The sequence below is a fragment of the Stegostoma tigrinum genome, chromosome 12 (assembly GCF_030684315.1).
Source record: "Stegostoma tigrinum isolate sSteTig4 chromosome 12, sSteTig4.hap1, whole genome shotgun sequence".
Taxonomy (NCBI): Eukaryota; Metazoa; Chordata; class Chondrichthyes; order Orectolobiformes; family Stegostomatidae; genus Stegostoma; species Stegostoma tigrinum.
This window is the reverse complement of record NC_081365.1, coordinates 48,612,438-48,626,972: the sequence shown is the minus strand read 5'-3', so window position 1 is coordinate 48,626,972 and position 14,535 is coordinate 48,612,438. Positions and strand designations below refer to the sequence as shown.

Here is a 14,535-nt window from a genome sequence, read left to right as displayed (position 1 = left end):
GATGATTGCAGAATGTTTAGTACGGTTCACAGCTCCGTAGATATTGAAGCAGTCAATGTCCTGGATAACACTAGGATTTGGGCAGATAAATGGCATGTAATGTACATGCTACACAAGTGGTGAGCAATTACCATCTTTGAGAAGAGAGAGTAACTATCTTTCCTTGACATTACTCATGGCAAACCAGCCATTATCAACATCCTGCTATTGCCATTGACCAGAAACTTAATTGTGCTAGCATTCACATGAGCAGAACTTGATTCTTGGCAACCATAAAAGGTCAGAAGCTAGGTATTTTGTAGGGAATAACTCACTTCCTGTTCTCACTAAACTGGTCTCTTATGCAGAAGGCACAATTCAACTTTCCTAAAACAAGGGCAGCTCCAAAAAAAACAAAGCTCAACATGATCCAGGACAAAACAGGCATCTGGTTTGTCGCAGTCCCCGTCCCCCCCCCCCCATTCCACCACCCTCAACATTAAATCCTTGCACCACTGATGCACAGTGACAGAAGTGTGCACCAGCTATATGATGCACTGCACTAACTCAGCAGGGCTTCTTGTTAGCTTCCAAACCTCCAACCTCTACTACTAAGAATGACCAGGGCAGCAGAGGCCTGGGAACACAACCAACTGTGCATTCCTTTCCAAGCTGCACACCATTGTAACTTGGGATTATATCACTGTTCCTTCTCTGTGATTGGGTCAAATTCCTGGAAACCCCTTCCAGATGTAACTGTGGATGTACCTACATCACATGAGCTACAGCAGTTCAAGAAGGCAGCTCACCACCCTCCTCTTAAGGGCAGTTAGGGAAAGACCGCAATTGGCAAACTATAATAGATAGACAGTGATGTTATCATCTTGTGAAAAGTTGCATAACAACTACCTTTAATAAAATGTCCTAAGATGCTTCACCAGAGCATCATGATGCAAAATTTAATGCTTTATGAAATAAGGCAAGGTGAAGTAATTTGGCCAAAATCATAGTCAAAGAAATAGGCTTAAAGAATGAAGGTGAGATGGATAATCAGCTGAGTTAAACTGTCAATTCAAGAGCCTGCGGCTTAGAATTGAATGCACAGCCACCAATGGTGAAGCATTTGATGAAAGCAATCTCAAGTACTGCTCTTAATACTCAAACCTTCTCTCTCTGGTTTGTATCAGCATTCTCCCAATGTGCAAATTCATTAATCATAGTAAGCTGTAATTGTCTCTATGTCGAACAGAAAGTTTTAACTTTCTTGTGTTCTTTTCTATTAATACTCTCTCCCTTTTTCTCCTTAAAGAGGAGTTCACTTTCAAACAAATGCTAATGATCTCTATTGGGGATGCATCCTGTGCTCCCGATGTGGCCTCCTCTGCATCGGTGAGACCAAGCAGGCCGTGAGACCGCTTTGGAGAGTATCTGTGCTCTGTTTGTGACAAACAATAACACCTTCCGCTCACAAACCTTTTTAACTCCCCTCCCACTCCCTGGGTGACATGTCCGTAGGGGGCTTCCTCCAGTGTCACAATAACACCTACCGGAAACTGGAGGAGCAGCACATCACTTTCCACCTCGGGTGCCTATAGCCCAATGACCTAAACATGGATTTTACCAGTTTCAAAATCTTCCCACCCCCGGCCTCATCTCATGACTTGCCCTCCCTCTCGCCCCATCTCTTTGACCTGACACAACCCGTCCATCCACCTCTCCCACCTCACTGACCAATCCCCACCACTCCCTACCTGTGCTCACCTATCACCATCCCACTTTTCTTCCCAGCCCCACCCCTCCTCTCTATTTATTTCCCAGCTCCCTTCCCCTCCCCATGTATGAAGAAGTGTCCTGACATTAAACATCAACTTCCCTGCACCTTTGATGCTGCCTGTTCTGCTGTGTTCCTCCAGCTGTACACTGTGTTATTATCCAATGATAACTTCCATACAAGCAAGTAACGTCAATCCACATGTACTGATGTATTTAAGTCTTTCAATTGTCATAAATCATGGCCATTCCTATTGTGTGTGAATTTTATGAAAATGCAAGTGCTCCAGAAGTCAGATTTAGAAGCACACGGATATCACAGACTGTAGAATTGGGGGAGATTATGTAAATATGAAGAGACAAGACTATGGGAGATTCTTTTAGAGAAATGATGAATGTTTTAAAATCCATGCTTTGCCTGATCTTAGCCACTGTAGGGAAGTGAATGTTGGGCTAACGTGTGAAAGGAGACTTTCAAATGTGTAAAGGACATAGGCAGCAATGTTTTAGGTGCCCTTGAGTTTTCTGAGAGACAATGTAGGAGGGTAAGCAGTAATATATCAGAGCACTCATATCTAGTGGTAACAAAAGCACAAATGAAGATTTTGGCATCAGTTGATCTGAGACTGGAGCCATGTCATGGAAGTGGAACAGGCAGCTTTTGTAGTGGCAGAGAAATGTGCACAGAGGCTCATCTTGCAGACAAATGTAACACCAAGATTGCAAACTAATTTTACTGTCAGTTGCCAGGCTGATGGATGGATCCAGTAGCTAGGGTGCAGAATTTAGAGCAGCTAACACAGACAATGACTTCTGTCTCCCTAATATTTAGTTGGAGGAAATTTCTGTTCGTGCAATATTTGATGTTTATTGAGCAATCTAATAATTTGGCAATGGTGGAGATGTGAAAAGAAATAATAGTAAGGTAGAGCTGGGTGTCAGCAACATTTACCTAAAATTAACATCAAATTTGCCTTTCTCTATGTTCCTTATTTTGTTGACATCGTATTTATGTTACCCCATTGGCATGAATAAGTAATCAAAACTAACATTGAAGTTATGCCAAATTTGCTAGACTAAATTCTAAACAGAGTTTTGATTTATAACTTGAAATGCAGTGTTTATTGTTATGTTGAAATCATGACCCACTAGATACTTCAGATTGTTTTATTGGCTAGTATGTAATTGAAAAGTACTAACAAAGTATTTTTTCAGTTTAATTTGATTTCAGAACCCCATTTTCATAACTGTGATTTGTTGTGAATCATGTTATACTAGCAGTATCTATAAAGAACAAGCGTTTATTATTGCCCAGATGACTTTTCATAAAAATAAATTTCCAGTTTTTCTCAGCACTAAGCTTTCTTGATACTCAATTTTTGACCACCATTTTGAGAATCTCCACGTAGAGATGAACAAGAAAATTCTTGGCCTCCTTGGCTCAGTAACTATACACATTCTGTGTTAGGCTCAGAATTTTAATTAGATCGTAGAAATGTGACTTTGCATATTTAGTAGAATCAGTCTTTGGTGCTCTGCAAAATTGGACTATACAGAGGAGATCTGCAGTTTTTGAACAACTTCTTTTCTTGTCTTCATATACAGTACAGTCAAACACCTTAGATCCATGAATCATTTCAGTAATATGCTCAATTGCAAAAGAGGAGATGGCCCATGAATTTCTTTCTTCACACAAGGAGATTTTCAAGATGGTGGCCACTTACATCTGCAGTGGTGAGAAACTTCTGCCCTTGTAATATTGTTAATTTTTTTTAACAGAACTTATTTTCCAGTAAACAAATGCAGATTAAATCTCAATAATCTTGTAATTTTATAATGTGTTAATATCATGGAGCATAATAACTATTGACCCCTCTTTTCGCCCCGAGGGAGAGAAGAAAGATTGATCAATGCACTCCAGAAATTTTAGTATATTTCTCCCTGTAATGTAATGAGCATAAATGAATTGTTTCAAATCATATCATTTAATTCCAGGTTTGGATATCATAAATCACTTTAAACTTGAATATCATTTTGCTGTCTAAATTATTTTCTATGGCTGAAATCATTACAGGCCTCTTTCTTTCTGTTCTTATGCCTTTTGTTATTTCTCTCCCTTCCTCATATATGTAGATTGTTCTCTATTGAGTGTTCAGTCATATCACAGACATGAGTACACAGTTAATTTGCAACGTCTAGATACTTAACAAAATAGTAGAAAATTATCTGCCGAGAACGTTTTGCATACATACTTGAATAAAATCAATGGTTTGCACATTATAGATTTAGAATTATATAGGAGATTAGAGAAAAAGCCCAATCCTTTTTTGAAAGAAATTGACTTCTTCAAAATGCTGAAATCAAAGACACTGATACTGTTTCATGGGGATTACATAGAATTAATTTTGTCATTGTTAGCAGTAGTTACTTACACGTATCAGATAAATTCTGTAGGTAGAATATCCTAACAATGTTTTTTGGAGACATGAAATGGTATCACAATTAATTAGTTCCTGCAATGTGCACCAAGGTTCTCAAGCACAAGCACAATCAACATCAGTGCTGTACTTGCCTCTAGTGTATCAGCTGACCAAAGCAGATTAAACTGAATTTATATGTAATTGCTAGATCATTCTAAGCATTATCAATCAATACGTCTAATCTCTTCATTCAGATGATTAACAATCTGCTTGATTTTAGTTCCTGTGATTTGATATATGACCCTCTCAATTGTACTCTTGTCTTCAGTCTCAAGCCAGTAGTTTATATTTATTTGCTGTCAAATAATTACAAACAATATTCTACATTAATTTCAAAGCTTTAATAGCAAACAAATTTTATCAAGGCATTCATAATGTTTATGCTTTGAGTGCAGCAGTGTTACTCTTTTTTACTGTTTGCATTTGTGATATTTGGGTGTTAAGTCGAAATAGCAGGTTACCTCTGCACAGGCCATTGACTAACTTTTCTGAAGCTATAAAAATGAAAATATTTTCTGTTCAAATCCAGGTAACATCAATGGGAAGGGAATGACAGAGCGCATTCACAGCATCAATCTTCACAACTTCAGCAACTCTGTGCTTGAGACACTAAATGAGCAGCGAAACCGGGGCCATTTCTGCGATGTGACCGTCAGAATCCATGGCAGCATGCTCAGAGCTCATCGCTGTGTATTGGCTGCTGGCAGTCCCTTCTTCCAAGATAAACTTCTTTTGGGCTACAGTGACATTGAGATCCCATCTGTAGTCTCAGTGCAGTCTGTTCAGAAGTTGATTGATTTCATGTACAGTGGAGTCCTCCGGGTGTCCCAAAGCGAAGCCTTACAAATCCTCACAGCAGCCAGCATACTGCAGATCAAAACAGTTATTGATGAATGCACCCGGATCGTGTCTCAAACAGTAGCGAGCAGTGGTTACTCAACAACAAGGGACTCAAACCAAGTAACACCACGAGGAACACCGGAATCTGGTTCATCAGGTCAGAGTAGCGATACTGAATCTGGCTATGTACAAACCCACTCCCAGCGTAATGTTGAAAGAATTTATTCCTCCCTTTATGCCTGCTCTGGAATGCCAGTACAAAATGGCACAGGAGAGAGATCCCTCTACAGTGCTCCAGTGATCAGCCATCACAGCACTCAACTTGTTATGCAGAGAGAAGAGAATCTAACCGATCCAACATGGATAACAAGAATACAAGAACGAACGCAGCAATTGGAGAGATATCTTTCCACTCCGGAAACTACTCATTGCCGCAAGCAACTGCGGCCAGTTCGTATCCAAACCATTGCGGGCAATGTTCACATCAAGCAAGAGGCTGAAGATGAATACGATTATGATTACTATGGGCAACAGAAAAGAAACACTTCAGAGCAAAATGAATCTGAAGAATGCAATGAAGATACTGACCAAGCTGAAGGTACGGAGAGTGAGCCAAAAGGAGAAAGCTTTGACTCTGGTGTTAGCTCTTCCAATGGGACTGAAACTGATCCAATTGACCAACAGTTCATTGCTGGCATAAGCAGAGTGGGACAATCGGATGCAAGACCAACTGAGCAGAATGAGCTTCCTGCTGAAGACAGCCAGCAGCCTAGCAGTGTGAATCCTTCTTCCCCAGATAGGGCTTATGAAAATGAAATGGACATCACAGGCCCTCAAAGCAGTGATGGAAACATTGCAAATGAAAAAGTACTTGCACAAGCTGCAATGAACTCTGTGATTTCAGTGACACAAAGCACTCAGCCTCTGGCAACTACTCAGCTTTATCTGAGGCAATCAGACACCCTTGCCACCAATTTGCGAATGCCACTGACATTAACCAGCACTACTCCAGTCATTGGCACTGCTGGGAGTACATACATACCAACACTTTTTACCACTCAGAGCACTACCAGTGGCAAACTGTTTCAGTTCACCTTGCCACAACCTCTGACAAGCCAACAAACACAATTTATAACAGTTCCTCAACCCAATCTTACAAATTTTTCTACACAGTTGCACCCCCAACAATCTCAGTCAACAATGCAGGGCACAAGTGGACAAACTGAAAAGAAACCCTATGAGTGCACTCTTTGTAATAAAACCTTCACTGCAAAACAAAACTATGTGAAGCACATGTTTGTCCATACAGGTAAGTGAGTAAGTGTACCTGTAGCTTATCACATAGTGATATCTAATTATTTTTTGAAGTAGATTACATAACTTGAGAAATATTCATGTTAGGGTATCTCCATTTATCATTTATGCTATGATGTATAAAATAATTACCTCATTTTAAATGCAGCAATTTCAGTCATTTTAGATGTATACTGATCCAGTATTTTGAAGAATTCTACTGCAATATGTTGCCGTAATAAGCATAATGTAATACACCACGAAACTTCTCAGCTCTTCCTCCATCCTCTGCATGCTTTAGAAAAGGAGCAGGTCCATTGAGGAGGAATTTCCAGGTGGTATTTTTCAGAGGGTTGAAAAGCAGAAGTCTTATGAGAAACTGTCTCCTCTCTCACTGTTCAGCCATGCATAGTGGTATGGAATTATCTTTACTGTCAACTGTGGGAAACCTCCTTTGAGGGACTTTTTCTTTCTGATTTGGTAACAGTAGCTTAAGCTACTAGTATTATCTCTACTTTTGTCTCAATCGAGATATAGATGTTAGTTTATGTCGTCTTGTCAAAAGATTTCATTTTTTCTGAAATTGTTTTTAAAAGGTTACGTTTTTCAGCCCACTACAATTTTTCCTCAACTAAAGAATGTGAACAGTTTCAAAAGATGTGAATTTACTTCCCTTTATTTTCATGTTTTAAATGAAGTATTGAAAAGCTTGCAGACATGGTATTGTATTTTGAAACATCTACATTCATTAGCAATAGTGAGCTGGTTGTGCAATGCAAGTTTAAAAAGAAGCTCACAGATCACCAGTTAAGAAGGCAGTTGAACAGTAAAGATTGAATTTGTAGAAACATTGCAAATATCCACTTAATTAACGACAGCGAAATAATGTTCCATATTGTCTTATGTTAAAGTCACAGCTTCAAATCGGTGTGTATGATGATCTCATTTTTCTGACCCCAAGATTCATATTTTTGCATATATCTGACATGTAACTTAACACCTGCTCCGCCCCTTTTCACCCAGAATATGTAATACTTGCATTAGTTCTTTTGCTCAGTTTTTCATTCCATAAATGTATACTTTCCTTATGAGACCTCATAAATGGGTTCAAGGGGACAAGCAGGCAATACAGGTTGTGTTGCGAAATGCGCAGGAGTTTAAGGCAAGTCCATTCTATGCATCAATTGCTGATGTCATTTCAAGGATAATTATCCATACTAACCTCCGGTGGTTCCTTTCCATATTTGGAAGATCAGCACCTCACTTCACTGAAGGTCTTGCTGGACAGGGCGGTGCAGAGGGAGTAGTGCCTTGTCTCCGTTGATTATCAATGGAGGCCACAGAACCAGACCATGCCAGCCTGGTCCAAGTTAAGAGCAGTCTCGGCCATGCGGGAGAAATGTCCTTTTCCACTCCATTAGTATAAGTGCTATTGTCTTCTATCCAATATCTCAACTCACTCAATTTCTGCTACTTGACCACTTCCTACTCAGGCTCACACTCGTCCATTTAAAGTGATGCATTCAGTGTTTTCCTTACTCAACTTCACCCACAAACTTGCATCTCCGCTAGCCTTGTAGCCTTGTGCACTGCTTGCACTGCTTACTGGCTGCAGGATGAGAGCTAACGCTGGATACCTTAAAATAAATCACTCCAAATCCATAAAAGTCCGTGCATGATCTAGAAAGCTTCAGTGAAGATTGCAATGGGCTACTCGCCAGTGTGGTTTGATGCAACCATAACAACAGCAAGAAGTTTAAGACATTTCTAGATACAGAATTTCACTGGATGCAATAATTTAACTTCAGAGAAGAATGAAGACCGATTGCATTACGAGATAATGAAACGTGAGGCTGGATGAACACAGCAGGCCCAGCAGCATCTCAGGAGCACAAAAGCTGACGTTTCGGGCCTAGACCCTTCTTCAGCTCTCTGATGAAGGGTCTAAGCCCGAAACGTCAGCTTTTGTGCTCCTGAGATGCTGCTGGGCTTGCTGTGTTCATCCAGCCTCACATTTCATTATCTTGGATTCTCCAGCATCTGCAGTTCCCATTATCACCGATTGCAGTACGTATCAGCTGCAAGATGCTTTACAGCAACTCATCCAATTACTTTAATTGTGGCTCCTCTGGCTTCAGAGGAAATGATTTTTGATTAGAAAAAAATCTTCAATTTAGTATTAGTTGTCAACCATGGCAATCTCAGAAGAATCCTCAGGGAAGCAGGCTCAAAATTTGTCTTGTTTGTGAAGAGATAAATTGTATAAAGTCACAATTTATCCAGTGTTAATCCCCTAATCTGGATAGTCAAGATTGTCAGTCGGTCAAGGATATTGGTTTTGAGATAGTAGGAACTGCAGATGCTGGAGAATCCAAGGTAACAAGGTGTGGAGCTGGATGAACACAGCAGGCCAAGCAGCATCTTAGGAGCAGGAAAGCTGATGTTTTGGGCCTAAACCCTTTCTGATGAAGGGTCTAGGCCCGAAACGCCAGCTTTCCTGCTCCTAACGATATTGGTTCTGACCGTTTGTCTCTCAAGCTACAGAGAAATACATTTCAGTCTAGGATGCGAAAAGACTTAACTTTGATGCAGTGACCTAAAACTTCAACCGTACAGAGCCCCTTCATTTTGAGCTGGATACGTCTGACACTTCCAGCTGGTAATAGTAATAGGCATCCAGAAGTAATGCCAAAAATTAAAAGGATTGCCTTTCACCTATTAAAATAAAGACTTTACTGAAGCTGTTGCAAACCTCAGGCAACTATGCGAATGTTAAAAATTTGTGTACTTCAATGTAGAGCTGGGAGAATGAAAACTCCTGCCAATTGTACAGTAAACCACAGAGAGTGCTGGCACATCTGGGATCCTTTCTTGTGATGTTGGTTATGATTCCTATAGCTGCAGAGGATATGATTTTTGACAATAAAAATGTCCTAAACAATTGGCTGACCAGACCTAACCAAACTTTGTACTGAATAATTACATTTACCAAAAATGAGATTGTTTCAGCATGACATATCTCAATAATAACCCAGGAAATGGAGTCTAGGTTTCTGATTCTGTCCTCTTGGCTTGCCACATTTACCCAAATACTGGGCAAGTAACATGTTCTAGTCCACGGTCCATGCTAAACCTTAGTGTAGAATTGATTATTGATATATATCTAATATATCAATCCAAAAGCTATAAATGCATGTGCGCCCAGAAGTATAGTTAACTGAACGTCATGTTCAGTCGTTCATTTGACGGGTTCTGTATCCAAAATCCCAAGACAAGGAAGGATGTCATACTCAAGGCTTTTTAGGATGTGCAACAAATGTTGGCTTTGCCAGCAAACCCACACACAGAAAATAATTTAAAAAAGAAAATGTGCCTAAAGAAGCCAGCCATGGCTGCTGTTGTATATCAGAATGCAGAATAATATTGTGATATTAACCGTTGCAGTACCAGCAAAAAAAGACAGTGGAATAATGTAACATTTTCCTTGTATAGCAAGAGCAATGTAATTGAATCAGGTACGTTCATGTGAATAATGTGTGCAGGATTTTGTGTCCCCAGCTAAGTTTGTTCCCAGTCAAACATTTTGGCAGAATCTTTCATGTACCAACACCATTTTTAGTTTAGAGGGCTGTGCTCCAAAATACCATCCTCTGTATCACTGGTACAGACAATCATGTACTATGGGCACAAAGATAAATGAGCCCAAGAGTTCAAAAGCATTATAGTGAAAAACATGCCAAGGAAATTTGGTGCTAGGATATAGCCCAACTTATACCCTGCTGCTGATGTTGAAAGCATCCTGAAAGTTGTTCCGTTGTAAATGATGAAATTCAGCATGCCCTCACGAAAGAAGAAATTATGTTCAGGGCCCAGCCAAACAGCCCCATTTCTAAGGGCTGCTCCTTCACCTGACAAAGGAGCAGTGTTTTGAAAGCTTGTGATTGCAGATAAATCGGTTTGTCTATAACCTGGTGTCCACCCCAGCCCAACACTGACACTACTGCATCTTTTCTCAGGAGCAGTAAGCAGCATTAGATCCAAAATATTTCAGCCATGACATTTGCCACATGTAACTCTATCATCCACATATTCCGGAATTGTGCCCTGTGCATCATGATCTAAGTCATAAATTTGTCAGGAAGAGCAAGGGTACTAACACTGATTTCTGGAAGCTCCTCCATAAACCTTATTTCAGTCACTACTTTTTGTTTCCTGTTGGTCAATTTTGTGTCCAATTTGTTACTATGTCTTTAATTCCATGAGATGTAACTTGCTGTTGTACAGCTCTGTATTAAACATCCTTTGGAAGCCAATAGATCACATCAACAGAATGACCTTTATCAATGCAGATAATTACCTCATCAAAATCCTTGAGAATGTTAGTTAAACACAGTTTGCTCTTCACCTGCATTTGACCAAGTGACTAATAATTTTGTCCTAACGTATCTAAAAGCTTCCTCTTCATCAATATTACCCTAGCTGATGGCAACTGTAAAATCTTGATGGCTGATTAGTGTGCAGTGAAAGTTATGCTCCTGTGCGTCATTGTTATGGATCAGATATTTGACTGCCTCTATTGAAGCCAATACTAAACTACATTTGAAATGGCAGACACAACTGTAACTGAAATGGTTACCCCACTATATACACCTGTGTGCAAGGCCAGTGAGTGTAATTCCAACAATTTCTCAGCATACCTGCAGTGATGACCCACAACCATCTACCATACCTGCGGTTTTAATTATGGTGTTTTAAAGAAGTGGTAGTAGACTAGAAATCATGTGAGGAAAAAAGAGAAAATACTGTTTTAAAATCATGTTGATGCAACATTCAAAAAACTCACTAAAATGAGAAGAATTCATTGTAATTGTATATGATGCTGAAGTGTGGTAAATTATTTTGAAGTATAAAGGTACACCAGACTTTAGGTTGATAAAAGAACAAAAATCATGTGAGGAACAGGACAGGGACCTTTAAAAGTCTCTGATACTTTTTAAGATCAGTTTGTTGAGGAAGGTTAAATTTGTTGCAGACTCTCAAATATTATGACAAGGAAATCCTTTATGACTATTTTTGCACAAATGCTGTTTTCTACATTGGGAATTTGTTGTATCTCCAGCATTACTGCTAACGCCTTTCTATGCCATGGTTTTATTGCGCTGAGTTGTCTCCTTAATGGACCGTGTTGCTTAGCAGAGAACATTTGGCATAAAGTGATTTTTGGGGCTGTCTCCTTTGGTCTGTTCTCAAAGTGCTTTGGAAGATCCTGCATTGAAATGTTGGTCTTTTCTTTCCTTAGGTGCTTGTGGATTAAATTTACCTTTACAGTTTTTAGTGTCAAATGATTGTCATTGATTTGTTTACACTCATTTATATAGTGAATAACCATCTCATTTTGCTATGGAGGCATTTCACAGTTTGATGAGTATGAGATCGGAATAAATACCTGTGCAAACCATTAATTCAGGATGTTTCAGCTATTTCAACTGTGTATATTAGCGCTGTTCACTCGCACAAACATTCAAGTTTCAAAATTGTGTCACAGCCTACGAGTTGCAAAATTACTTATTTAAAAAAATTGCTGTAACATGCTAAATTGAGTAAATTGGCAATTTAGACACCTGACCAGAGATTCAGCCAATTGCAAGCCCCATTACACTGGTTTTGAATTCCTTTTTTGGTCTTCTCGAACCAAAGACCAATATGTCAGTGCTTTTGGATTGGCTAGTGGAACAATTTTACACTCTTATTCCACACTGTCCTTTTACCATACTCCCAAATACCCCAACAATGTACTTTGAGATGAAGTACTGACTAAAAAATATTGTAGGAAAGATCAGTTTTATTTTTGGTGCTGAAAGAAATAACTCACTTTCTATAACTTATAAGAATTAGAACTAAGTTTCTGGTCACATGTATCCCTTACTTGAGTATGTGAGCACAGTGAAGAGTGTGCAAAGTCACCATTCCCGGTACAAAAGTGCCTAGGTACAAAATTGCAGGTAAAAATGAGAAAAGTAAAGACATCAAGTTAAAAGTTCAGCATTACAGTATCTCTAAAGCAGAGAAAAAGAGGGGGGAAAAAAGGCAGACGGAACACGAGTCTGCCATGGGCCTCACCTCGAGGCCTGGGAGCCACAGTTGGGCTTCATCTCACTGCCGGGTGTCCGCGCCTGGGCTTCACCTTGAGTCAACTCACCACCATCGATGCTGTCCAAGGGCGGGAGGTAATTAGAAAGGGGGGAAAAAAATCATGAAAAGAGGAAAAGAAAGAAATGGACAGAGCAGAAGATCTCTGATTCAGGAACCCCACTCCACTTCCATAAATACAAGCAAGCGTCTCTCTGTATCTTTAAAGTGCAATATGATAAACTAGCAAAAGCCTTTGGAATTAACTAACTTTTGTTGTCTTTGTTGTTAACTGTTCCATAGGAGAGAAGCCACATCAGTGCAGCATTTGTTGGCGATCTTTTTCACTGAAGGATTATTTGATTAAACACATGGTAACGCACACTGGTGTGAGAGCCTATCAGTGTAATATCTGCAACAAGCGATTCACCCAAAAGAGCTCCCTCAATGTTCATATGCGACTTCACCGTGGTGAAAAATCCTATGAGTGCTACATCTGCAAAAAGAAGTTCTCCCACAAGACCCTACTGGAGAGGCACATGGCACTCCATGGCACTGGTTGCTCTGAGGTGACTACATATGTCTGTTCTGTCTGCCCAGCCAAGTTCGACCAAATCGAACAGTTCAATGACCATATGAGAATGCACGTTTCTGATGGTTAAGGAACTATGCTAAGAACAAATTTGGAATTAATTTAAACAAAATGAAAAATTTAAAACAAAAAGAGCTGGCACATTATTACCAGCAGCAAGATGTTCAAGAATTCTTCAGGATGGTGGCCTTAATGCCTGTTATTGTGTGTGCTCCACTGGCTGGATGACCACTACAGGCCTCAAGATTTTTTCCTCTCATTCAGCTCTCATTTATTGCTAGCGTGTTGAACACTACAAAGGCCTACTATCTCTACAGATCTAATCCAGTGTTGCATTATCTAAGGTGGAAATTTTCTTTGAGATCATTACACAGCATGAAGTCGAGTAAACTGTGGTATGCAACATCTTTTGAAGTACAATACTTGGTATGTATTGACATTTCTGTGTTAAGATGGTCACAAAATTTGCCTTTAACGGAGATGACTTTGTATGTATAGTGGTTGTAATGACACTGGCAGATATTTATTATTTACCTGCTGTGGACAGGTCACTTACACAGAGGGGTTTCATTTTGAATATTAAAAAGGTTTAATATATAATGCAGCATCCGTGCAACTGCAGTTAGGTACAAAAATTTATTTCTCAAATGTGCAAACAACTCATTGTTATTGAAATATGAGGAAAAGCGCAGTGAGATTTTCTAATTGCAGATGGTTTCGATAAAGTTTACTACATGGATGTGCATTTTTTTTACAACAGTATTTGAGCAGAGGTGAGGCTTTTTGGAACTTTTGCGTACACTGCCACTAATATTCAGAAGACTGTTAAGGTTGTAAGATCTCTTCCAGACATTAGATGAGCTGAATTGAAGGAACTATTTCCCCCCCCCCCCCCCCCCCCCACAATGTATGGTTGATAACATTCAAAATTAGCATATAATCAACGCAGTCTGTTTGACATGCTGTCTTTTTGATTGCTGCTCCTTTTTTGTCTTTTATTTTATCTTCAGATTGTCAATGATGAGTAATCCAATCAATATTACAATATTTTGATTAATTTTTTTGTTGCCATAGACATAATTAGAGTTTCATAGTGTATCTATTGCAGTGCTCTAAATCAGGCAGTCAGTCATTATAATGAATATGAAGGAGCGAACAGCTTCAGTTGTGCACTATGAATAAGATTTTGAGAGCAGAGGGTCTTGATCAGTGCAATTACATATTTCCTCAGATGTCTTGTTCAAATCGCTTGTTCTTACTTATTCTTTCTTTAAAAATTGAACAACTATAGAGGAATGGCACAGTGCAAAGGTTTTTATTAATGTATCTGTACAAAATAGATACAAATACTTGAAATTTTCATATGCGCACAATTTTAGCTGGGAATAAACAATATACTGCATATGCTAGCTTTAAATCATTACCATATGCGTAGCATTATATAGAACCCAG

The 14,535-nt window shown here is 39.3% G+C and overlaps 1 protein-coding gene across 7 annotated transcripts in view; it reads left to right on the top strand.

The window, feature by feature from the left end:
* LOC125457338 (zinc finger and BTB domain-containing protein 20-like) overlaps positions 1-13,950 on the top strand; it is a 272,701-nt gene extending 258,751 nt beyond the window's left edge. For 5 of the 7 annotated variants that reach the window (XM_059650326.1, XM_048541466.2, XM_048541465.2 and 2 more), the window contains 3 exons: positions 3,355-3,483; positions 4,759-6,378; positions 12,795-13,950. In XM_059650326.1, coding sequence (XP_059506309.1) covers positions 3,417-3,483; positions 4,759-6,378; positions 12,795-13,153 — 2,046 coding nt within the window. In that variant the 5' untranslated portion in view covers positions 3,355-3,416 and the 3' untranslated portion in view covers positions 13,154-13,950. The remainder of the gene's footprint in view (positions 1-3,354; positions 3,484-4,758; positions 6,379-12,794) is intronic. The other 2 variants (XM_059650327.1, XM_048541473.2) reach the window with 1 other exon arrangement.
* The last annotated feature ends 585 nt before the right edge of the window (positions 13,951-14,535 follow it).